Source organism: Leptopilina boulardi, unplaced genomic scaffold, assembly GCF_019393585.1.
Source record: "Leptopilina boulardi isolate dan_hultmark-lab unplaced genomic scaffold, ZJU_Lbou_2.1 LbouV2_90, whole genome shotgun sequence".
Lineage (NCBI taxonomy): Eukaryota > Metazoa > Arthropoda > Insecta > Hymenoptera > Figitidae > Leptopilina > Leptopilina boulardi.
In genome coordinates, this window is record NW_026138039.1 from 351,092 (window position 1) to 376,284 (window position 25,193).

The 25,193-nt window shown below is 32.5% G+C and overlaps 1 protein-coding gene across 5 annotated transcripts in view; it reads left to right on the forward strand.

The window, feature by feature from the left end:
* Positions 1 to 25,193, forward strand: part of LOC127290860 (uncharacterized) — a 108,725-nt gene that overhangs the window by 45,268 nt on the left and 38,264 nt on the right. For 4 of the 5 annotated variants that reach the window (XM_051319669.1, XM_051319667.1, XM_051319668.1 and 1 more), the window contains one exon: positions 2,070 to 2,307. In XM_051319669.1, coding sequence (XP_051175626.1) covers positions 2,070 to 2,307 — 238 coding nt within the window. The remainder of the gene's footprint in view (positions 1 to 2,069; positions 2,308 to 25,193) is intronic. The other variant, XM_051319670.1, reaches the window with a different exon arrangement.

Here is a 25,193-nt window from a genome sequence, read left to right on the forward strand (position 1 = left end):
CAACATCTATATTTTTTAACGTAATGTCAAACAGCGTAAATTATGAAACTGATAATAACAGAATGAGAAACCATTTAAAGTCAATGTTTGAAAATAATCGCTTAAATCATTTTCCGTCAATAAGAACGTCTCACAATAGGAATTCGATAATAGAGAATGATTGGAACCGTCTTTTCATAAATCGAGCTCAGGAACTTAAAAATAATATTTTGAACCCTTGTTCTGTTTTAATACTTTTCCCAGCAATAATATTAACAGAGTTCTATTAACACAATATTTAGAAATTAAACATTCTCTAAATGACACTAGTGAAGAGAAAATAATTCGTACAACTAATAATAATATGAACAAAATTTCACCACTTGAATATTCAGAAATGAAGTATTTTCTGAGTGAAGAAATTGATAAAAAGATAATTCTAGGAATTAAAGAAAAGGGAAGGCAACATATGAACAGAAAATAATTAGACAAGAGAATGGTAGATTGAGAAAACGTAATCCTAATGAAACAGAAACAGAAATACAAAAGAAAGAGCGCAAAAAAAATTTGACATGCAAAGAAAGAAAATAACCATAGAAACTAAAGATGAAAAGAAAATACACAAGGATAAAAATTTGGCATGTAGGGAAAGAAAAATATCAATGGAAACTCAAGATGAAAAGAAAGTGCGTCAAGAAAATAATTTGTCATGTAAGAAGAACAAATTTTCTACGGAAACGGAAGATGAAAAGAAAGTGCGTCAAGAAAAGAATTTGGCATTTGAAAACGATAACCGAAATAAAAAAGTGTAGGAGATGCAATAATGTCTTACAGTTTTCAATGAAAGTAAGGTTCCACAGAATTATTTAGGTTTGATGAATGTAGAATGTAAGTTTTGTTATGCGTTACATTTTCCGTGTGAGAGACCGTCACATAGATTATTTAGTAGTTGCTGTCATAAGGGAAAAGTAAAGTTAAGCGCCCAAGTAGCACGGAATATTGGTTGAATGTAACATTGATATTAAGTGGGAATATTCCTGTGACATTCAGGCGATATCATAATGTCTTCACGGGGACATTCCTCGGTGATATTCACGTGTGATTCGTATGATATTGAGGGAATATTCCCGTGAAATTTGTGTGATATTGAGTGAATTATTCCTCTGATATTGAGGGAATATTCCAGTGATATTAATAAGATAATTTATAAAATTCTAACAAAATTTCAATTTTTTTCCATTGATTTATTTGTTTAATTAAATATTCAAAATAAACAACATTTTAGAATTTTCTAAATTACAGGAATATTGTCTCAATATCACAGGGATATTCCCTTAATATCCCAGGAATATTTTCTTAATATTACGTGAATTTCACGGGAATATTCCCTCAGTACCATACAAATATCACGCGAATTTCACAAGAATATCACCGTAGAATGTCCCCATGAAGCGGACATTATGATATCGCCTGAATGTCACAAAAATATTCCCGCTTGATATCACCTTGACATTCAAGCAATATTCCGTGCTCCTTGGGTGGTATATTTAATATGAAGAAATTTTTTTAAAATTTCTAATATTAAATTTTTTGAAAAAAAGAAGTGAATAAAGATATGGTTATTGCACACGAGCAACGTAGTCGGCCGCTTGCGGACGACAAAGTTGCTAGTTCATTGAATAAATTTTGATTTATAATTTCTTGTAGACTAATAGTCAACATAATCTACATATACGTTATCGTAATATAAACTAATGTTTAATGATTCAAATTTTTCATATATTTACAGTACTAACTTGTAATAAATTAAAATATCATATCAAGTTTTAACTATCATCACTACAAAAAATAAAAAAAATATTTTGAAAAATTCCTTTTGTGCAACTATATCCTAACTTTCAGTTAAAATTCAGTAAAATGTCCGGAACAAATTTTCTCCGTGTAGGCTTATTTTATTTAGAAACAACGTTTCTAAAAAATTTTTCTTATATATTATTTAGGCTTGCTTAATTACCTTGGAAATTGGGAAATATAAATTAAATTGAACTGGGTATAGAATTTATAAAATTAAAATGATATATTTCTTTTAGAAGGAAGTACAGAAGAGACGGAAACTTCTAGTTTTGCCGGCGCAAAACCATACAATAGGCTCGGCGAGGATCTCCTGCGAATGTTTTTAGAGGAAATTAATCCAGACGTTACAATAGACGTTGCTGGACGTAAAATAAGAGCTCATAAATGCATTTTAAGTTCTAGATGTCAATACTTTGCTGCGATTCTTAGCGGAGGTTGGATTGAAAGTACGGGAAATATAATTTCTTTGCAAGGGTAAGCTGTTTAAATTTTATATTAAATTGTGACTGGAAAGCATATTTTTACGTTATTGCGATAAGAATGTTGATTAAAAATTCCCAAGTAATCATCTTCATCATCTTAGTTTAACTTTTAAAATTTTTGAAATCTGACTTCACCCAAATGCGAATTTCGGTCGGCCGCCAGAGATGGTTGGTTGGCCCATGGTCGGCCCAACTAGGGCTGCACGAGAGTCGGCCGCCCTAGTTGGGTCGACCATGGTAAATATTGTCACCCAAAGATGGCCCGACTATGGCTGTCAACGTCGACAGCCCTAGTTGGACCAACCATGGTTCCCATAGTTGGGCCGACTGCGGGAGATAATGGTCGGCATGACTGGGCAGCCACAGTTGGGCCGACCATCTGTCACGACTGTCGGCAGCCACAGTTGGACCAACCTTGGCCGCCCTAGTTGGGCCGACTATGGAGAACAATGGCCGGCATGACTAGGGCACCCACAGTTGGTTCGACTATGGGGAACTATGGTCGGCATGACCTTGGCAGCCACAGTCGGTCCAACTGTGGCTGCCATAGTTGGGCCAACCGTTGGAGACGGCGGTTGGCAGCCACATTTGGGCCAACCTTGGCTGCCATAGTGGCCGACCATCTGGCATGACGGTCGGCAGCCACAGTTGGGCCAACTATGGGATCGTCGGTTGACATAACTTGTGATTCAACAATCACAGTTGGGATATACTTTAAACAAAATGGTGATTAATAAAACTGTGGCATCCACAATATTAAGAAACTCACTTCTTAATGGTCGGCTCAAGTCTGGCCGACGGTCGCCTAAATTTCTTTGAAGATGCAACTTATGAGACTAATTTTTCCTTAGACTCTCATGTAAGCGCAGGGTAATGGATAGCGTGTTAGATTTCGGTGCGTTAGGTTGCGGGTTCGATCCTTGCGAGCGATAAATATTTTTAAAATGTATGTGGGTGATTCTACAAACGAAGGACGAGAATGAAGAAAATATGGACACAACAGTTTTTTCTCATTTAAATTCTGAAAAGTACTTTAACTTCAATTTAATGACACTAAAAAAGATATCTGAAAGTGGCCAGAGAAAATATTCAAAATTACAATAGTTATGGTTGTTTATAAACAATTTATCCAGGAAATTAAGATCGTGTATAGAAAATTCACATTAACACAAAAAATAATGGATGGATTTACACAAAATTTATTATTCGGGGGTTTTCGGGGTCGTTGATTACGAATCCGAGGCCAGTTTTTCAAAATTCAAAATGGCGGATCCAATATGGCGGCCTTTTTTTATTCGTTCGTATTTGCTTGAAACTCTCTACTCGGGTGTTTTTGGGCTCGATGAAAATGAATCCGAAGTCAATTTTTCAAAATTTAAAATGGCGGATGCAACATGACGGACAAATATTTCAAAACACTGGAAACTACTTACTTGGTAACTTTTCGGGGTCGCTGGTAACGATTCCGACGTCAGTTTTTCATATTTAAAATGTGCAGATATACTGTATTAAACGAGTTTAAAAAAAAATTTCGATTTTTATTAAATTTTAAATCCAGGAGTTTTTGAATTATTGATAACTAATCTAAAGCCCAATTTTTAAAATTCCACAATTTTTAAGATATTTCTTTAAAATAGTCAAATTTTGAAAATCTGACTTGAAACTCGTAATCTGGTAATTTGAAAAAGAAAAGTAAGGAATGAATCATTTTTTGCACGTATAATTTTGATAAACAGGTTAATTTAAATTAATAAGTTTTTTCAAAATTCGTTCGCCATATTGGATCTGCCATTTTGAATTTTAAAAAACTGACGTCGGATTCGTAATCAGTGACCCCAAAAACCACCGAGTAATTATTTTTGACAAATATATTAAGTTTTTTCAAAAGTCGTCCGCCATATTGGATCCGCCATTTTGAATTTTGAAAAACTGACGTCGGATTCTTAATCAGCGACCTCTTAAACCCCCGAGTAACGAATTTTACAAGAATCAATAAAAGGTATCGCTTTAATTAGTAATTTGTTTATAACAAATTACGTGTGTTCTACTAGAACATAATTTTACAAATCACAAAACTGTAGGAGTACTTTAAGTGTCTAATAATAAAAAATATTTCGATTTTATTGTGATATTCATACGATTCACAGGAAAAAAGTACTTTTTATTTGTTTATTTATATTAATATAATTATATAAACAAAAATTAAAGATTGGGGTTTAGCAATATCTTAAAAATTTTGTAAGGATTATTTTAAGTCAAGAAAATCGAAAAATGTTAAAAAATTATTAGTTTTACGCAGTGTTTTAGTGCTTAATGTATATCCTGTCTCCAAAGTGCCAGACGAATGAGAACCAGACGAATGAGAATTTGGCAGTTTTTTTTTAAAAAAAAAGGTAGAAACAACATTAAATAAAAAAATAAGCAATTCTATCCGATAGAGAATTCAAATTTGCAAAACATATGCCTATAAACGGACCTAAAAATAATATTTTTTCAAAAAAATGGATGCTAGACGAATGAGAATTTGTCTGGTCACAACGCAATCTTGGTCACAAATTGAGAAATCTTGGTTAATAGAATAACAGATTAAATAAAACGCGCGTGGTATCACATTTAGTTTAGTTTAATTAACAACAATAACGAACTGTAACTTCATCAGAATGTTGATTTTTAATAATGTTAACGTGTTTTCAACTGCCAGACGAATGACGACAAAATCCAGGGACAAAATTCAAGAAGATATTTTATAAATAAGGCATAGAGTAATGTCATAATTGTTTCCATATTAATAATCTACAACTATTTAAAATTACTAATCCAGTATGAATTTTCCGCTAAACACTTGAAAAATAATATTTTTTCACAATATGAACTGTCAATTACACTGCGGGACATGCCAGACGAATGACAATTTAGCACTTTGATGTGTGTTTTTTGCAAGAAATATTTTTTTTCATCGTCTTCTTTTTAGTGCCACAATAGAAACCATTTAGATTTACAATTTTCATCAAAAATAAAATTATTTTTTTCAAAATTAATATACAAAATAAGCTTGACCGCTCATAATTCCTTCGTTTGTAGAATCACCCATGTATGTATGTATAAGATTGCGTTTAGTGTTTAAATACCTATAATAATTGTATGATGAATTTAGAAAAATTACTAACATATGTTATTCTTATAACAAATTTTTATATTTTATTTTTTATTGGTCGGCAAAAATTTTAATGCCAAGGTCGGCCAACCTTTGGCAGCCATAGTTGGGCCAACTGAGTCGACCATATGTCGATTGACGTTATCAATTCGCTAGTTGGCCCGACCTTTGGCTGCCATAGGTGGGCCGACAATCTTTACCATAGTGGGCCCAACTATGGCTGCCGATCGTCGTCCCCAACAGTCGGCAAAACTAGGGCAGCCACAGTTGGCCAGACTTGGGTACCCATAGTTGGGCCAACCAAGTCGACCCTAGGTCGGTTGACGTTATCAATTCGCTAGTTGGCCCGTCCTCTGGCTGCCCAAGGTGAGCCGACTGAGCACATGGCTGGCCCAAGTTGGGGCCGACCGCCAAGTCGCACCTGGGCAGATACGTAACACAGGTCAGGATTTTGAGGAAAGTTGGGGTAAAAACTCCAAAAACCGTGTTTTTGAGGGTTTTTAGTATTTTGTATCTCATTAGCCTGACGTGATACAGACTTCTTTATACGCTTAAATTAAAGCTTACATCTTACACTTTAAGACTCATATGCGCAAGATAAAAAAATTTTAAATTTTGAAAAAAATAAACACTTACCTTAAAAACACAGTTTTTGGGGTATTTACGCACATTTTTTCAATTTTTTTTTTATTCTTGCGTATATGGGTCTTAAAGTGAAAGATATAAGCTTTAATTTAAACCTATATAGAACTGTCTAGCACGTCGGCTTAAAAAGAAAAAAAATTGGTCAAGTGCGAGTTACACTCGCTTACCTAGGGTTCCGTTCACGATTATTTAAATGTTCATATATGTTAAAAAAATCGGACAAGTGCGAGTTACACTCGCATTAAAACCAGAGGTTCCGTACCCTTAAACCTAAAATTTAAGGGAGTTAAAGTGTGAAGGCAGGTGGAAAAATTCCAATTTTGCTTAATTTTTCCTGTAATGTGAGCATGAAAACACATACATAGTCACATGTATCGAAAATTATCAGTTTTTCCTTGAAATCGCTATGATTATCAACTCCAATCATGCTTACTATATGTTTTTTGTAATCTACACGTAATAATACGTAAAAATGTATAAATTTGAAGTCCTTTAAATAAAATTTTCTTCGTTTATTGAAGAAAATTTATGTTTTTTTCGACAATTATCAGTTTTTCCTTGAAAACGCTATGATAATCAACTCCAATCGTTCTCGCTATATTTTTTTTGTAATCTACACGTAAAAATACGTAAAAATGTATAAATTTGAATCCCTTGAGATAAAATTTTCATTTTTTTTTATTCGAAAAATCCATGGTTTTTTCTAAAAATATGAGTTTTCCTTAAAAACAATATGATCATCAATTCCAATTGGCTCGCTACATTTTTCCTGTAATCTACACGTCAAAATACATATGAATACCCGGATCAAATAAGTCGACCGACGCTCGGACGAACGCTCTATTACCAGTCAAGTAGCAGTGACAGCCTGTGGGTGGCTCACTGCTACCCGACTACCATTAGAGCGTGCGTCCGAGCGTCGGTCGAGTTATTTGATCCGGGTATTCATATGTGTACCAAATTTCAGCCTTCTAGATAAATTCGTGTGGCCGTTAGGGGGGGGGGGTACATGCCTTGCTTTACTAGCAGGGTTGGGTACGTAAATTACCTAAGGTAATCTACGTATGTTCTTTATACCTATAATACCTAGTAAATTACGTCTACAGTTTTCTACGTACGTAATTTACATCCTCTTATGAATCGTCACCGCGATCGAAACGGGGAGCCGAATCATGCGCAACATATACTCATTAAACGGAACATACACTAAACAAATTTTAATTATTTTGTACTGGCTATTTGTTAATACAAGAGGCCATTAAAACAGGAGAAGAAGAAGAATCATGCGCAATAATATAACCTCAAAACCCTGCCAACACGTGATTTGTGAACCTTTTGTGAAGCTTTGGTGAAAAATTGTAAAATAAAAACCATTTGAAATGAACAGAGGCGGCAGGCCCAAACACTCATCTTGGGACAATTTGAATTTTAAAATGATTAAAACCTGTGTTTTTCCAACCGTTCAAGACAAACATTTTTCATTTCAGTTTTACAAATTAAACAATTTATCAAGGTTTTATTGTCTACTTTTGTGCGCTCAAAGTATGGAATTGAACTTCTTTTTTTTGGAGCCTTTTTAAATTCGTTGTATTTTAATTAATTTATAACAATCACAGGCACTAGGCAGGCCAGAAGAAGAAACACAAGAATAAACAATAATCAATCCAATAAGGGCAGGCCTGAATAAGGGGTTATGTTTTGCTGCACACCGCGTGTTTATCAGAAGCCATATTTAAAATGTAAATTACCCGAGTTTTTTACAGTTTTCTACGTAAATTACTTATTTTACGTAAACAACGTCAACAACCTCGAGTTACACGTAACTGCACAACCCTGTTCTCTAGTCTCATCAATAGGGTTCCCCTTTAGAGTAAGGAACCCTAAAAAAAAAATTCCATATAATTTTTTTTCAATTTGCTTATAAACATGTACATATTGTATAAAGTTTGAGATGGTTGGCTAAAAAATTGTTAAAGTTAAGATAAAAAGGAATTTTAAGCTTTTTTTAGAAATTTGGAATTTTTGTATCGAAGCAATATTTAAGTCAATTTCAAAAGGGTTATCCATATTTTTTGTGAAATCTACACGTGAAATTAAATGTGTCTTAAGTTTCAGCTCCTTAGCTCCAAAACTATATTTTCGCTTTCTTCAGAAATTTCGAGTTTTTCGAACTTTACCACCTCTTTACTCAAAATCCTGACGTGATACGCAATTATGAAACCAGAGATCGTGTTCAGCACACAAAAATACATTGGAAACCACTCCAATAACTAAAAAAAGTCTTATTCTGGAGACCTGTGCAATCAGTGATCCCAAAAACTCCTAAAACCTTATCAGGCGAAGTAAAAATAATTTACCTATTTTTAAATAATAGGAAGAAAATCTGAAATTTATGATTAATTTTTATTTTATTATTATCTAACTTAACTAGTACATTAGACTACTTTTTAACTACTTCGGTCTGTAATCGATGTTATTTCCTATTGTATTGATTGCACAGGTATACATACAGAAAAAAGCGTAAACTGAAATTAAGAATATATTCGTGGCGAATATTTTATACTTAAACTTAGTATATATTATTCTCAAAATAAGAATATATACTTAATTTAAGTATAAAATATTCTTAAATTAAGAATAATATACTTTATTTTATCGGATATACTAAATGGCTAGGCCGTTGAGTAATTTGCTGAGGGCAGGAGTTAAGTTTTGTTTTGGACTAGAGCAAAAGAGAGCCTTCGATCAATTGAAGTGCATTCTTGGACCAGTGCTTAAAATTTATCGAGTTGGAGCAAGAACGCAACTTCACTAAAAAAAATTCAGACATTATCTGCTTGGAATAGATTTTAAAACAGTCACTGATTGTCGTGATTTTTCGTTGACTTTGAATAAGAAAAGCCTGTGCGTTCAAGTGGCTCGATGGGCATTGAAGTTAGAGGAATTTCTATACACCATTGAACACTGGCTTGGGAAAAATATGCAACATGTGGATGCATTCAGTAGAAACACCTCGAGAAACACGCCTTCTTCGTATCTGATTATTATCGATGATTGTGAGGCTTGTTTAATAGCTGCGATAATAAAAGCTCAGGAAAAAAATTAAGAGATAAAAATAATCTGAGATTCCGTGGAGAGGGGTCTATCAGATGATTATGTGCTACGTGGGGACTTGTATTTAAAGAAGATGCCGGTGAAGTGAAATTGGTGGAACGGAAAAAATACAAAACCAGATAATTATACGTGCGCACGAACAAAAATATTTGTCAAGTGCAACACCCAGAAGCAACAGTACACGGAAAAAATAAGCCAGCAAAACTTTCGTAAACTAGTATTTCACTTTTGGACGGGGCACAAATTTTTAAACGTTTCATACACTTTTTAGTAATGAAGCATAAACTTTTCCGAAAAAGTGAAACAGAGTCAAGAAATTATTTACAAACTGTATAGAAAGATCAGTTTGTTAATCTATATTGAACAGTTTTTAATAATATTGTTTAAAGATTGTCGAATTTCTATAAAAAGTTTTACAACATTGTAATAATTGAGGTTCGAAAGTTTGAAACATAAAAGAGAGTAGTTAAGACAGCAGTCAACGAAAGAATCGTAGACTTTTTCTGAAATTCCGAACATGCGCAGTTCGTAGCTTGGTCAGTGTTGATCAGTGAAATTAACTTCTTCGTTCGCGTGGCTCTCGATAGCCGCGGCGGTTAGTTGCTAAGACAAAATGCGTTATATATCTTGGTTAGGTAGGTTCGAATCCCGCGGAAGCGAATTCCGAATTTTAATGTCGATAAAATTGTGTATAGTGCGTATATAAGACATTAATAATTGTGTTTCAAGTGATGTACAAATTAAGTAAAAAATACCCCTGAATGTAAAATTTTTTTTAATTTTTCTAAATTTTTTGTGAGTTTACAAGTTTTTGGTTGACTGTCGTCGAATTTTTATGCATATAAGTGTTACGAAATCTTTGGTGCACGTACTTAAGTTCTAGCTGAGAGTTTATGAAAATTTGATAAACTGATTCCGAAACATCAGAGCACATTGAGCATCGGCTCGTATACACAGTTCACATTTTTTTAATTAGTTTTGTTTTCTTAATAAACTGTGTCTATACTTTTTGAACAACTTTCGTTCCCGTCCAAAAGTGAAATACTAGTTTATGAAAGTTTTGCTGACTTATTTTTTCCGTGTAAAAAGAAACTATTGTATCTCAAGGGGGGCGCATTAATATCCCATAAAAATCATTAACTAGAATTTTCATTCGTATGAATTTCATTTGAGAGAATTTCTTTTTAGGCGAAATTTTTATTTTTCGAATTAGCATTTGCATTACTTACTTTGTAAACGTAATTTTATTTAACATAATTGTTAGGTACATACCGAATTTTCATGTAACATAATTTTTAGTTTCACGAATTCCTTTTTATATTAAAGGGATTGTAATTTAGCCCAATGTTAATTTATTATAATTCTCATTTAACAGATTTTAGTTATTCAAATTGTTTAATGTCAGAATTTTTAATTTATCGAATCTCCATTTGTTCGAATTTTTATTTACACGAATTTTTATTTGATAGAATTCTTAAAATAGCTAATTTTCGTTTAACAGAAATTACAAATGGCAGAATAAACAAAAGTCAGTAAGATTTCGGTGCAGTTTTTAAAATAGACGAATAAAAAATTATTAAGAAAATTGTGATTGGTCTATTTTATAATTAGCGCCAAAATCTTTCTAACGTTTGTTTGTTCTGCAATTCGAATCACTAAAATTCTGTTGAATAAGAATTTTGATAAATGAAAATTGGTATAAACATATTATTTCACATGGATTCATATAAAGGAAACAATACAGGATTTCATATGGGCATTTTCAGGTGTAAGTGTGGAACTATACCCTATTGAAAATCCCTGTACAAGATCTTGTACAAGAAAATGTTCATGCTTAGAAGCTGAAATTGTACCTGTTCTGGTGAAAACATGTACAAGATCATGTACAATTTCAGCACCAGAATTTGGAACAAGTTCTTGTATGCGAACTTGTACAATATCTTGCACAAAATTTTGAACAAGTAAATATATTTAATATTTGTTTACAAGAAAATATACATGTTCTTGTACATGTTCTTATACAGGTTCATTTATGATTTCGTTCAGTAAAAATTAAAAACTTTATAGGTTGCGCAGTAGTTCTCTTTAGACTTTACAGCTGCGCAATAATTTTTTAGCATAAATAAGTAAAAAGTACTAATGATTCTAAATAATTAAAATCTCAAATTTTTTTAAATGAACTTGTACAAGAACATGAACGGTTGTTCCAAATTCTGGTGCCGAAATTGTACAAATTCAGCTGCTGAACATGTACATTTTCTTGTACAGGGTTTTTCAATAGGGTAACGATCTATATCTATATTAAAATTACCCATATAATTTCCTATATATGTACACGGAGAGAAAAAAAAGTTCTAACTACTTTCCTTCAAGTCGTCATTCTGATCATATGAAGTCAAGTAGTTACAACCGGGGAGCCAGGCCGTTTTGACTTGGCTCTTTCATTGCTACTACTGTGTTCTCAGGCAATACCGACCAAGCGATTGGCCTATTGCTTTGACGACGGAAGTAGTTACAACTTTTTTTTTCTCTCCGTGTATACTGAAACAGGAATTTTATTTATTAAAGAAAATATTAAATTCCACACCACACGCGGTCGGGTTCAAAACTGTGTGGGTTCAATTTGTTTGGCTTTTAAAAATTGTCAGGCGCCAGTCGACAGAAGGTCGACAAATTTATTTAATAAAAATAATGTTTAATTATTATTTTTTACTATTAATTTAATTAAATCCCAGAAGGGGTTTAAATTCCTATTTCAATGCTTTTGCGAATTATAATATTAATTTTCTCTTCACACACTTTGTGGCCACAATTTAAAATTCAACTCATACGTCGACACATACGACAGATAATACGACCCAAGAATGAGGCCCTGTCGCCCGCCCGCTTCTCATCAAATTTCTTTGATGAGACGCATGCGCCTAAGAGTTCATTCCAGGGGCGTATTATTTTTAACTACCTCTGAAAATAATATAATTAAAATTTCATGGAGAGTTACGTCAATTTAAAATCCTGTTACAATACATATATAGGAAATTAATAATAATTATTTGGAGCACTGGAGCATACCTAAGCGAAGAATAAGTATACGAAAATGCCCTCAGCCCCACAGGTGGATTTTTCAATTGGATTTTGATAGAAAAAACTTCAGTATTTGATATTCACTAGTAACACACGAATTTTAATTAAATAATAAACGATAGGAACAAAACTAACGTGAGGTTAGTAAGTTAAATAATTATTAAATTATTTATTAAATTTCGCAAAATAGGTCTATACTGTAAGACGGTTCAAATAGCATAAAAAAAAGTTCTATAATCATATTTTGGTAATGATAGATGCGTTTTCCAAGTTCACATGGTTATATGCAATTAAATCAAATGGTACTGCTCAGGATCTAACTCGTTTAGGAAAACAGTCTGTAATTTTCAAAAATCCTACACTGAGAGAAGTTTAAGGCAACATCTGCATTTTTTGAGGGACAGATATTGTACCTCAATCATGTGCAGACGCAGTACTAAGCTCGAACAGCGATGTTGCTCGAAAGGTTAGGTACACTTTCTGAACGTGTATTTAGTACGAAATATGTGTTTAACTTTTCTCAGTGTAGACGTATCATTTCTGATAGAGAGACGGATTTTACCTCCGCAGATTTCGCTCTCCAGGAAGTTAATAGTGCGAAGTTTGGAGCTTTTCACTGTTAACTTCCTAAGAACTCTAAATGTCCTTGGTGTTTAAAGTTAACACTGTTAACTTGCTGGAATTTAAAAAGCTAAATTTAACAAAAGTTTTTTTAGTAAGTTTGCATTACCTTACCTTCTCTATAGGAAAATGTTATTAAAAAGTATTGCATAGTCCTAGAAAACAACTGTGCATGAAAATAGATTTTTAAGTTTACCGTAAAAATTTTGTGTAAAATTACAAAAGAAAATTTTCATCAAATTAACTTTTCTAACTTTTAACAATGTTAATATTAGTCTTATTAGTCTTATTATTAATATTATGTCTGAGGACATTTAAAACTTTTGGAAAGTTAACGATGATAGCTTCCGAACTTATCACTCTAAACTTCCTGTTAACTTCGATGCTATCTGGGCATAGAAGTATGGGAACATCTCCATTCTATGTGTTTCTAGGTATCAAACCTCATTGGAAGGAAAATTCCAATGTCATGGAATTAATGAAAAGAGAAATAATTGAGAAATTCCAAAAAGAGATCGATAAAGTCCGTGAACTGGTGAATAAAAGCTATCGTGAAGGTGACATTGTGTCAATTAAAAGAACAAAGCAGGGTCTTGGAATAAAGTTTGCGAATAAAATCCTTGGTCCTTGTAGAATAAACAAAGAATTGCGCGATTATCGTTACATAGTTCAAAAAATTGGAGAACACGAAAGTCCGAAGCAGACGTCATCAGTTGTTGATTTTCTCAAACCTTAGATTAACTACGACGACAATGATTTAGAAGAGAATACACTGAGAGAAATGATTGGTTGCGATTGACATTTCGTTAGTAAGAGTATGTTTGCTAATTTATATTAGTTACTGTTACTATTAAGTTAATCAGCCTAATGATTTTATTAGTAAGATATCTAATTAAAAAGTTATTCCAAAAAACTAATTAATTAAATTAACTAATAAAATAGTTATGCCAACCAATAAAAATAGTAACCACAACCAATAAATTAGCAGCAGTATAGTTTACTAACTAAAAATGGTCATCTCAAAAATGGTAACTCCAACCAATCTTTTCTCTCAGTGTAGGGTTGACGAGGCAGGAGCTGATTAATAGTGCAGTGATAATATGCCAAAGAAAGTGAGATTAATTTGAAGGATAAACGATGATGTTCATTAGTGTGACTGAATTAAAATAGGTTAGAAATTGAAACAAAATTTGATTCGGTTATTGTTATATTTTAGATAAATATAAACTTATTTATTCAATTAAATATTCAACCTAATGTACAATTAAAAGGACGAAAAAAAATATGATTCGCGTTTACATCTTAAATATTGTTGGCTTAGGGAGAGCTCAACTTCAAGAGACGGTCGGACGAATAGTGATGTCTTTTTCAAAGTATGGAAGTGGAGTATTTTATTTTCCGAAATATTGCGAAAATGAACGAAATTTAAAGAAGTTACAATAATTGAAAATGATACTAAAATTACCTGGATTTCAGTACAAAGGGTCGATGTTGGCGCACCGACATCGGTACATATCCCTTACCCCTAATAAACTTAATGAGTTCTTAAACTTTGAAAAGGAGCTTATAGTTATAAAATAGTCGATTTAGAATGTATTTACAATCGAAGGTAAAAATCCTAACTCAATTGTTTACCATTTAAGGCTTAAGAATAATATTTTTGTTTTCGTACTAAACATTTGCACAGCAGATGTTTAACAATCATAAAAATTAGAAAGTTCTTGTCCAAATTCATATTATAAAAATATAAAACGCTATTAGGACTAAACAGATGACATTTAATTAACTTAAGGCCCCATATTGTACTTTATCGAGTTTTTCCAACGTACATTTGGAGGCTCCAGCGAAAAGAATAGATCCCCACTCCAGGTGAGCCCTAATCAACCTCTTATAGATCGATAATAGAGTTGCTGGGTTTGCTCCCTTTGAAACTCCTCTTAACACTTTCAGAACGTTAATTGCTTTAAGAGCTTTCGCAGCGATGAAATCGGCGTGTTGTTTCCATGAAAGTTTGGAATCCAGAAAGATTCCCAGATACATGATGAAGTCGACAATGGGTATTTCCTGACCTTTCAGCTCCAGACGAAGGTGGTGATCAGTAAGGGATCTCCGATCAGAGAGGGAGAGTTGGCACTTCGAAGAGGAAAAGTTGAGACCGTTCTCATTTAACAAGGGAGAGGGGGAGAGCACTGCATGGGACAGGAGATTCAAAGCATCCGTTTTAGTCAAATATCTGCAGTACAATAGAATGTCGTCAGCATATTAAGGTATCCGCACCCCTGGTGGGAGAAGTGTGCGATATCCGTCAAGGCTATGTTAAAGAGTATCGGGGAGAGAACGCCTCCTTGAGGGACTCAAACTCCGCATTCATAAGTCCTAAGGTTGTCTTCTTCGAATGCAATATTTCTTCTGCAGGTCATGTGTGCCACAAAGTTTCTTATTCTTGTCGGAGTGCCGCATCGTGCAAGTTGGTCAAGTATTGTAGTAGGTAGAAGGGCATATTGAAAGCCCCCTTCAAGTCAAGAGCGAGTGCGGCCGTACCGTGTCCCGAAGTGAATCCCTTGAGAACATCCACTACTAGGACTGAGACGCAGTCTGTAACTGTAACCAAACTGATGATTGGGGATCAGGCGGTTAAATTCAACAAAATCGTCCAATCTTTTTTGAATCAGGCGTTCCATGAGCTTTCCTACAGAAGATGCAAGGGAGATAGGTCTATATCCCTTGCCTCCTGGTTTAGGGATAAACTTGACTAAAGATTCCGTCCACAAGTCAGGGAAAATTGAGGTACGAAGGCACGTGTTTAAAATGTCCCTTAACTCTTCCAGGCTTGAAAGAGGAAGTTTACGAAACATGATATTCGCGATTTGATCCTTACCAGGTACAGAGTACTTTTTGCAGAAGTTGATGACCCAAAAGCTCCGTCATTAGTTGCGTTCATGGTAGGGGGTAATTTACCTTGGAAGACTCTGTCCAAGCCCCAGACTCTTTTACCTCCCATCTGGGGAGATATAGAGTTACCGCGCTGGGGTAACCTACCACCAAGTAGGCTTAATTGGAGAATGGCTATTGCAGGCTGACTGAGTTATCATAGGTCAATTGTAAGTACCACAAGAAGATGGTCGTAGCCAAAATGGTCGGGGAGGGTTTCGGAAGTCGAAAAGCCTGCCATGACTGGAGAAAAAAGGATGAGGTCAAGCACACTTTCCGCTCCATTCGCCGGGGATCTATAAGTGGAAGTATCCTCCTTCGTGACAATTAAGTTTCTTGAATCAATAAGATACATTAGACATTTTCCTCTTGAATTTAGTCGGTAGGAAGGAAATTAAGGCAGGGGGGAATTGAAATCCCCCAGAAGAACCAGGTTGTCCTCAACCCGTAAGGGGGATGTGAGTTCAGTACAGCACCTTAGGAACCGATGAGAGTTAGAATGGTGTATACAGAAATAAAAATGCAGAGTTGTAGTAAAATGGGATAGGCTTTCTTTCAGAATTAGATTTGGGACTAGTAGCATGTGAAGACGGGTATCATGTTATAGGAATTGGTCACAAAATCAACTGGGACTTGTATTGAATCGGAACCACCCCCACTTTCTCAGTAGCTTTTTTTAGGTTATTCTAGGACGTCAGATACTTTTTGATGTCAATTGCTTGATACTCGTCCTCCATTGAATCCTCCAGGGAATGCATCGTCGTATCACTATTCAAGTCTGAACGAAGCGTGCTATTTTTGACAAAAGAGGGATGATCATCAATGGGTAAAGAGAGAATGTCCAGATTGTGAGCTGAATCAGTGAGCTTGTATGCGAAATCTATGGGTTGAGCTGATAAAGGATGGGGAGACAATGACTGACTTCTGAGTTTAGACCAGGCCTCCGTGTCAGTGAAACGAAGGTGCTGAAGCCTCAAAAGTAGATAAATCGCGGAACCGTGGTCGCTCTAAAAACCATCCGCCTGAAAAAACTTGTACAAGAAAATGTACAAGTTCTTGTACATGTTCATTAATGAACTTGTACAAGTTTTTTCAGACGGGCAAGTCACAGAAAGATGTATGCTTGTGGATGGACGGCCCAAAAAGAGATGAGTCGGTGTAAGATCTGTGAGCTGTACAATGTTCATGTTGACTAGGTATGAGAATATCGTTCTTGCTCCTTTTCCTGGCATACTCACTATTTGTCTTACACGGTGAGTTGGGGTTAGGGGAGAGGGACAGGTTGCATTTGTTTGGATTGTCAAGATCATAGATGGCGCTCTCAGAGCGAACGAGCCTGCTTAAAAGTTGACTTGACAAATGTGCAAGTCTCGTAGTCGAAGACCGGGTCGCTATTTCAGAATTTAAAGATTCAGATGAGCCAGGCCTGGAAGAGGTATGGGAGTTGGATAAGGGCCTGCATTTATCCAGCAGTACTTCGGCATTGGCATGGACTTGGTCCGACGCAGAATTATTTGGGAAGACATTTAAAGATTTAAGTTTAAAATTTGGAATGAAAAGAAAAAAATAAAAAAATATTATTATTTTAAATTACAAGTGCGAACTTATCGCAACACGAGGGACGGTTATAACAAGACCAAAAATGCAGGCGATCGTTGCAATGTGTATTAACTTTAATACTGTGATAGGCCCCAAGCTCCCCTCCGCCCCAACATGGGAGAGCGAGAAAAGTTTAATTTAATTAGTTAAGCTTCATTAAGGAGCCCATATAAAGTAATCAGTGAACAAGATAAATCATGCTGAAATTCCCCATTGAGTATAAATTGTAATTAAGTTCAAGAGAGATAAAAGAATAGCCCCATTATTATCGATCATATTAAATAGAAAGAAAAAAAACAAACTCATAATTAACATAATGCTTAGTATCTAAACTGATTCGATCCTGGGACCAACAAATAAACAAGCTCTCTTATAAATTAAAATTTCTTTGTTTGATTCAGAATTATTTGTCTAAGTTAGTTTTATATTTCGTTAATAATACGATATTTAACTTTAAGACTATGAAGACCCGAGAATTTAAAAAATTGTCAAATCGAAAGCACACAACCTGCACGCATATACCGGTACTGCTATATAACCTAACAAATGTTATCAAATCAAATAACTATAGAGCATTTAAATATTTTGCAATGTGAAATTTATACGGAAGACGAGAGAGAGCAACAAAGCAAACATCCCATACATTTGGCTGTCCGTGAGTATAGGTAAAGATGACGTCAGGACGTTGATGGTCTGTCGTTGTGCTGAGACCACTTCTTTTGGATCTTGGCGATGAAATTTGGTAATAAAGTCGTAAATAATATAAATTTGAGTAAGCACTTAGTTTTTATTGTGAGGTACAAGACCCATTCTAGTGTTCAAGTCGTGTAGAAATAACAGAGACAAATAAAACTCATTCCACAGATTTGAAGCACGCACAGGTTGGTGGAGACATAACGTTAGCTGCTCATGTTCGCGTCTTGTAAAGTGAGATATATGAGGAATAGAAATGCTGCTATATGCTACACACAAACTTAAATTTAGGTTGGTTAGGAACAAAATAAAATCTTTTGTAAAAACTTAATGTTCGGAAACAGATTATCTAGGGTAGGCAAGTAAAAGTTATTTCGCCATTCACTATAACTGATACACAACTATACCCTCCGAAGAACAAAAACAGAGTCCTCCTGATTTAATAGAAACATTTACATATCGACGGTACTAACAACCCTAGCGGGAAAACGAGAAAATACAGGTCACATAGTACATCGTCTTAAAAATGTTCAATATTACTACAATAACTAGCAACTTTGTCGTCCGCAAGCGGCCGACTACGTTGCTAGTGTGCATTAACCATATTTTTTATTCATTTTTTTTCATAAAAATTTAATATTAGAAACGTAAAAAAAAATTTCTTTATATTGGATCTACCACCCAAGTAGCAAGGAATATTGCTCGAATGTCAAGCTGATATCAAGCGGGAATATTTTTGTGACATTCAGGCGATATCATAATGTCCTCTTCACGGGGACATTTCTCGGTGATGTATCTATATGATCTATGTGACGGTCTTTCACACAAAAAATGTAACGCATTACAAAACTTATATTTTAGATTTATTAAACCTAAATAATTCTGTGGAACTTTACTTTCATTGAAATCTTTAAAAGACATTATTGCAACTCCTGCACTTTTTTTATTCCAATTATCGTTTTTACATGCCAAATTCTTTTCTTGACCCACTTTCTTTTCATCTTGAGTTTCCATTGATATTTTCTTTTCCTACATGCCAAATTTTTATCCTTGCGTATTTTTTTTCCATCTTCAGTTTTTATAGATAATTTTTTTTTTTTTGCATGTCAAATATTTTTTGCGCTCTTTCTTTTTTATTTCTGTTTTATTACGATTACGTTTTCTCAATCTCTCATTCTCCTGTCTTATTATTTTCTGCTCATATGTAACTTCGCGCCTTGCATTCCTTTTTCTTTCCTTCTCTTTAATTGCTCGAATTATCTTTTTATCATTTTCTTTACTCAGAAAATTTTTCATTTTTAAATATTCATGTGGTGAAATTTTGTTCACATTATTATCAGTTGTACGAATTATTTTCTTTTCACTAGTGTCATTTAGAGAATGTTTAATTTTTAAATCTTATGTTAATAGAACTCTGTTAATATTATTACTGTGCAAAGTATTAAAAACAGAACAAGAGTTTAAAATATAATTTTTCTGTTCCTAAGTTCAATTTATGAAAAGACGGTTCTAATCCTTCTCTATTATCGAATTCCTATTGTGAGACGTTCTTACTGCCGGAAAATGATTTAAGTGATTATTTTCAAACATTGACTTAAAATGGTTTCTCATTTTGTTATTATCAGTTTCATAATTTACACGGTTTGGCATTACGTTAAATAATATAGATGTTGCAAATGCTATTGCATATACTCCACCATATACTCAACAGCTTCAAAAACTACTGTTGGTGTAAAAGAGAACAATCTAATTAAACATTTTATTTGATGCACATTTAAACACCCCTCATTAAGGCTATCAAAAATATAAAGCCTTACTCTATCGTAATAAACACAAATTCAGTTACCATAATTGTTATTACCGCTAAAAAGTATTTGAATATGTTTATCACCTTCTCTTATTGGGACAATAAAATCAAACATTTGTGCATACAAAGTACTTTGCATATTAAAAAATGAAATGGAATCTTTTTGCTTCCTCTAGAGGAAGCTATGTAGTCCTTCAAATTATGAAATTATTAGAAATGCACCAAACAAATTTTTTTCTATTTATAAATGTCATATATAAGTCCCTGGTCAATTGTCCGGATGTATGTATGTGTGTGTGTATGTGTGTGTGTGTGTGTGTGTGTGTATGTGTGTGTGTGGAACCATTTTTTTGTGAACACGATAACTTTAATACGTTTTAGCGGATTTGGCTAAAATTTGGTACGTATATTTGTCACATCAATATCTCAAAATGGACACAATGATTTTAGTAAATACCCACAAAAAAATTTTTTTGGCATTTTTTCAAAAAAATCGATTTTAATCGAAAAAATTTATTGAAAGCAAAATTAAAGGCAATACATAGTAAAATCGTATTCCTCATATCAAGACGAATCGATTGGTATATATAAAGTTTATATTTCATTAAAATTTAAAGAATAAATTAAAAAATTCAAAAATTCATATTTTAGTTAAAAAAGTTTTTGTGAACACGATATCGTTAATACGTTTTAACGGATTTGGCTAAAATTCGGTATGTACATTTGTCACATTAATATCTCAAAATGAACACAACAATTTTAGAAAGTACCCCCTAAAAAAAATTTTTTTTTACTTTTTTTCAAAAAATCGATTTTAATAAAAAAATTGTTTCAAAGCTTTGAACCTAAAATGGACCTTATTAGACCTTATGAGACTACTTGAATTTTTACTGACAGGTAAACAAACTTTTCTGACCCTTTTTTCATCCTACTTGGCACTTGAACTGAAATTTACTGAAATGAGGTGCAATATAGCTCGACGGACTTTAAAACATTTGTAGGTGCTATAAAATGTAAAACTCAACCAACCATTCTCCACAGGAGGGCTCTGGTTACATTTAGGTACAAAATTAGAAATAGTATTTTCTGAAATATAAAAAATTATAAATTTCTCATTTTAATTCCATTGTTCAAAAAGGGTCACTTTTTGGTGTCCGGAAAAAATACATGAAAACCAAAGCCATCATAAAAATGGGACCGAAAAGTACAAAACATCTCAGATGCTTATGGGTTGAAGAAACGGGTATATATATATATATATATATATACCTATTTGTGTATATACACAAAATATAGTTTTGGAATTTCCAAATTTTTTACACAAAATTTACTATAGTAAAAACACAAGTATCACCAAGCCAAAAACCGTTTTCCCACCAGTCTTTTGTCGACTTCGACAAAGTTAGTTTCGATTTTCTAAAGCGTATATCTCCGTGTGATTAAAGTGATATTTACACAAAGTAATGTAAAAAAAATAATTGTGTCTTAGTGTATATTCTACATATATAAATTTGTATATTTGTGTTCTATATTGTATATAATTTGTATATAAAGACGATGTTGAAGTACGCAACGTTTATGATGAACGATTTTTTAAGAAAAATACTTTTTTAGAATGAAAATTTTAAAAAATTTTGCTTGAAAAATATTTTTTGTAGAGTTTATTAATTAACAAATTATAAAAAAATATATTTTTAAATAAACTAGGGTAAATGCACTAATTGCGGCGCGATTCGAGTCAAAACACCTTTGAAATAGAAAATTCGACATTTCTATTGTATAAACTCAATTTAAGACTTATTAAACTAAAAGGTTATGTTATATAGGTTTTAAAAAAAATGTTCAACTTTATAAAAATCGATTATTTAAACAAATATGAGAAATTAAAACTAATACCGTAATTTTCTATTGCGGCGCGTTTGTATCAGTTTCGGTGGATCAATTTCGGTGACCAAAATTACGTGTATTTTGAAGATACTTTTCCCGCCGAAATTAGAGACAATGAAAATCTTAGTAATGTTTAAATTGCGGCGCGGAAAAAAATTTGATCTTTAATAATTAAATTAATAATTAAATTAATAATTGTTTAAATGTGTATCTTTATAATTAATTGTATCAAAAAAATATTAAAATAATTTTTTTTAATCATATTGCAACAGTTATATTAAATATAATAGTAATAATAGTTATTTTTTTATGGACACGCCGTAATTGGTACACTTACCCTATTTTATAATTTTCCGTGTTAAATAAAAATTAATTTCGAATCGTTGATTATAAACGCTGCGTACTTCAGCATCGTTATAATGTTTGTATTAATAAATAAATAAATAATAATAATAAATAAAATAAATGGACTATATGGCCACCACGGAAACTTGGATCTTTTACCTTATTTATGATAATATTGTAAATTGATGCTAATGACATTGGTTAGTAAAAATATAATATTAATAAATATTAATGCTATAAAATAGTTAATATTATATTTGAGACCGTTGAATTTCTCTGATTCCAACTGTATGTTTTACTTGAAAGTATGGAAAATAAATTCTTAATACATATATGTATATAATTATTTTATTTTCCATACTTTTTAAGTCGAACAACATACCATAAGAATCAGAAAAATTTAAGGATCTCAAATATAATATTAAATATTATGTAACATTAATATTTATTAATATTATATTTTTACTAACAAATTTCACCAGCATTAATTTACAATAGGGTCGTAAATCAAGCAAGGGAAAAAATTTTTCCGAAGGTCATCTCATAATGACCCCAATGAGACTAAAAACTTCCTAAACAACCCTACAATATTTTTACTGACGACCCTCCTTTCGACCTTTTTGATACTGCAAATTTAACCCTACACTTACTAGAATCAACCTAAACTAGGAGAAAATGGACGAAAGCGACACAGTTTAGGCTGATTGTAGGCTCTTTAGGTCCATTTCTGTATTCTAGGACCCTTTATAAAAAAATTTTATGAGCTTCTCAGAGAGCGGAGAATTGTAGGCTGAAAGTAAGGTTCAAAGTAGGCTCGAAATTTTGTCTCGGGTACATATAATAATCTTATTCCTTACGTCAAAAGAAACTGATTGGTATATATGTATATAAAGTTTAGATTTCATTTAAATTTAAAGAATAAATCTTTAAGGAAGAATTCCATTATTCTTCTTCTAATAATTGAATTTTTCAGTGTTTGAATTTATAACAAATTTCTTTTATAAACAAATTCAACAAATTCAAACTAAAAAGATTGAACCGGAATCTGCTGTAACGGAAAAAGCGATTATACCGGAATCAGTCGATAACAGCAATAAAACGGTTGAAAGAGTGAAAAAGGTGGAAGAAGATATATTTTTTGAAATCATTTATCATATTTTAAAAATAATATGTATATAAATTATTAATTTATTGCTTCCTCCAAGAGGAAGCAAATCTTTTGCTTTGCGCAATGAGGAAGCAAAATGTTCATGAAATGAACATAAACTTCTTTTATAAAAAGGGACCCCCATCTTGTCTTAATAAATCTTCAAATTTGTACATATGCATGTAATTTAACAATTTATTTCTATTTTCAATAATTTTTAAATCTTTATCACTTAAAATAACATACTCTTTTATGTTGGCCATAGTATACTTCGTTTAATTTTATTTTTGATTGATGAAAATCTAAATATCTTTACCCCCACAGCACCGAAAATTTCCTGAAAATTTCCTAAAGATTTATTTGCAAACTTCGGAAACTTTAATTGCAAAGTTTAGAGAAAATTGTATAAAGATTTAAATGTCCAATATGAATAAATGTTTGGCGTAAAACTTGACGGAAGATTTAAATTAAATTTTCCAGAAATTTTCGACGCGAAAATTGAGTGAAGATTTAAATTAAAGTTTCGTGAAATGTTTGGCGTAAAAGTTGACTAAAAATTTAAATTAAATATTTATTAAAAATTTATACCGAAAGTTGAGTGAAAATGTAATTTAAATATTCAGTCAATTTTTGTGACGAACATTTCCTAAAAATTTAAATTAAATTTTCAGAAAAGGTTGGACGAAAATATTTGTAAAAAATACAAAAATAATATTTCAGAAGTATTAATATTATTATTAATATTAATAATAATAATACATAGATAGATAGATAGATCTTAATTATTATTATTATTATTATTATTATTATTATTATTATTATCAATAAAAAAAATTTACTATCTAGGATTAAAAATAAAATAAATAATATACAAACATTGTTGCTCTGTTTTGATTCACATTGAATCAAGCACTGCATGCTTGTTGAGTAAGAACTTTTGAAAACAAATTATGGGGTGCTGGGGATTGAACCTACATTCGCCGCGCGCTAGCTAAAGACCCTAACCACTACACTACAGATATCTGGCTGAAAAAAAAACTTCCACACACTCTACAACTTACTGATAGACAAGTGATCCTACTTATCGACTGAAAAGTCGATAATATAAAGTTGTAGAGTGTGTGGAAGATATTTTTTTTTCAGTCAGATATCTGTAGTGTAGTGGTTAGGGTCTTTAGCTAGCGCGCGGCGAATGTAGGTTCAATCCCCAGCACCCCATAATTTGTTTTCAAAAGTTCTTGCTCAACAAGAATGCAGTGCTTGATTCAATGTGAATCAAAGCAGAGCAACAATGTTTGTATATTATTTATTTTATTTTTAATCCCAGATAGTAAATTTTTTTTATTGATAATAATAATAATAATAATAATAATAATAAAGATCTATCTATCTATCTATTACTATTATTAATATTAATAATAATATTAATACTTCTGAAATATTATTTTTGTATTTTTTACAAATATTTTCGTCCAACCTTTTCTGAAAATTTAATTTAAATTTTTAGGAAATGTTCGTCACAAAAATTGACTGAATATTTAAATTACATTTTCACTCAACTTTCGGTATAAATTTTTAATAAATATTTAATTTAAATTTTTAGTCAACTTTTACGCCAAACATTTCACGAAACTTTAATTTAAATCTTCACTCAATTTTCGCGTCGAAAATTTCTGGAAAATTTAATTTAAATCTTCCGTCAAGTTTTACGCCAAACATTTATTCATATTGGACATTTAAATCTTTATACAATTTTCTCTAAACTTTGCAATTAAAGTTTCCGAAGTTTGCAAATAAATCTTTAGGAAATTTTCAGGAAATTTTCGGTGCTGTGGGGGTAACGCTTTTGCTAAC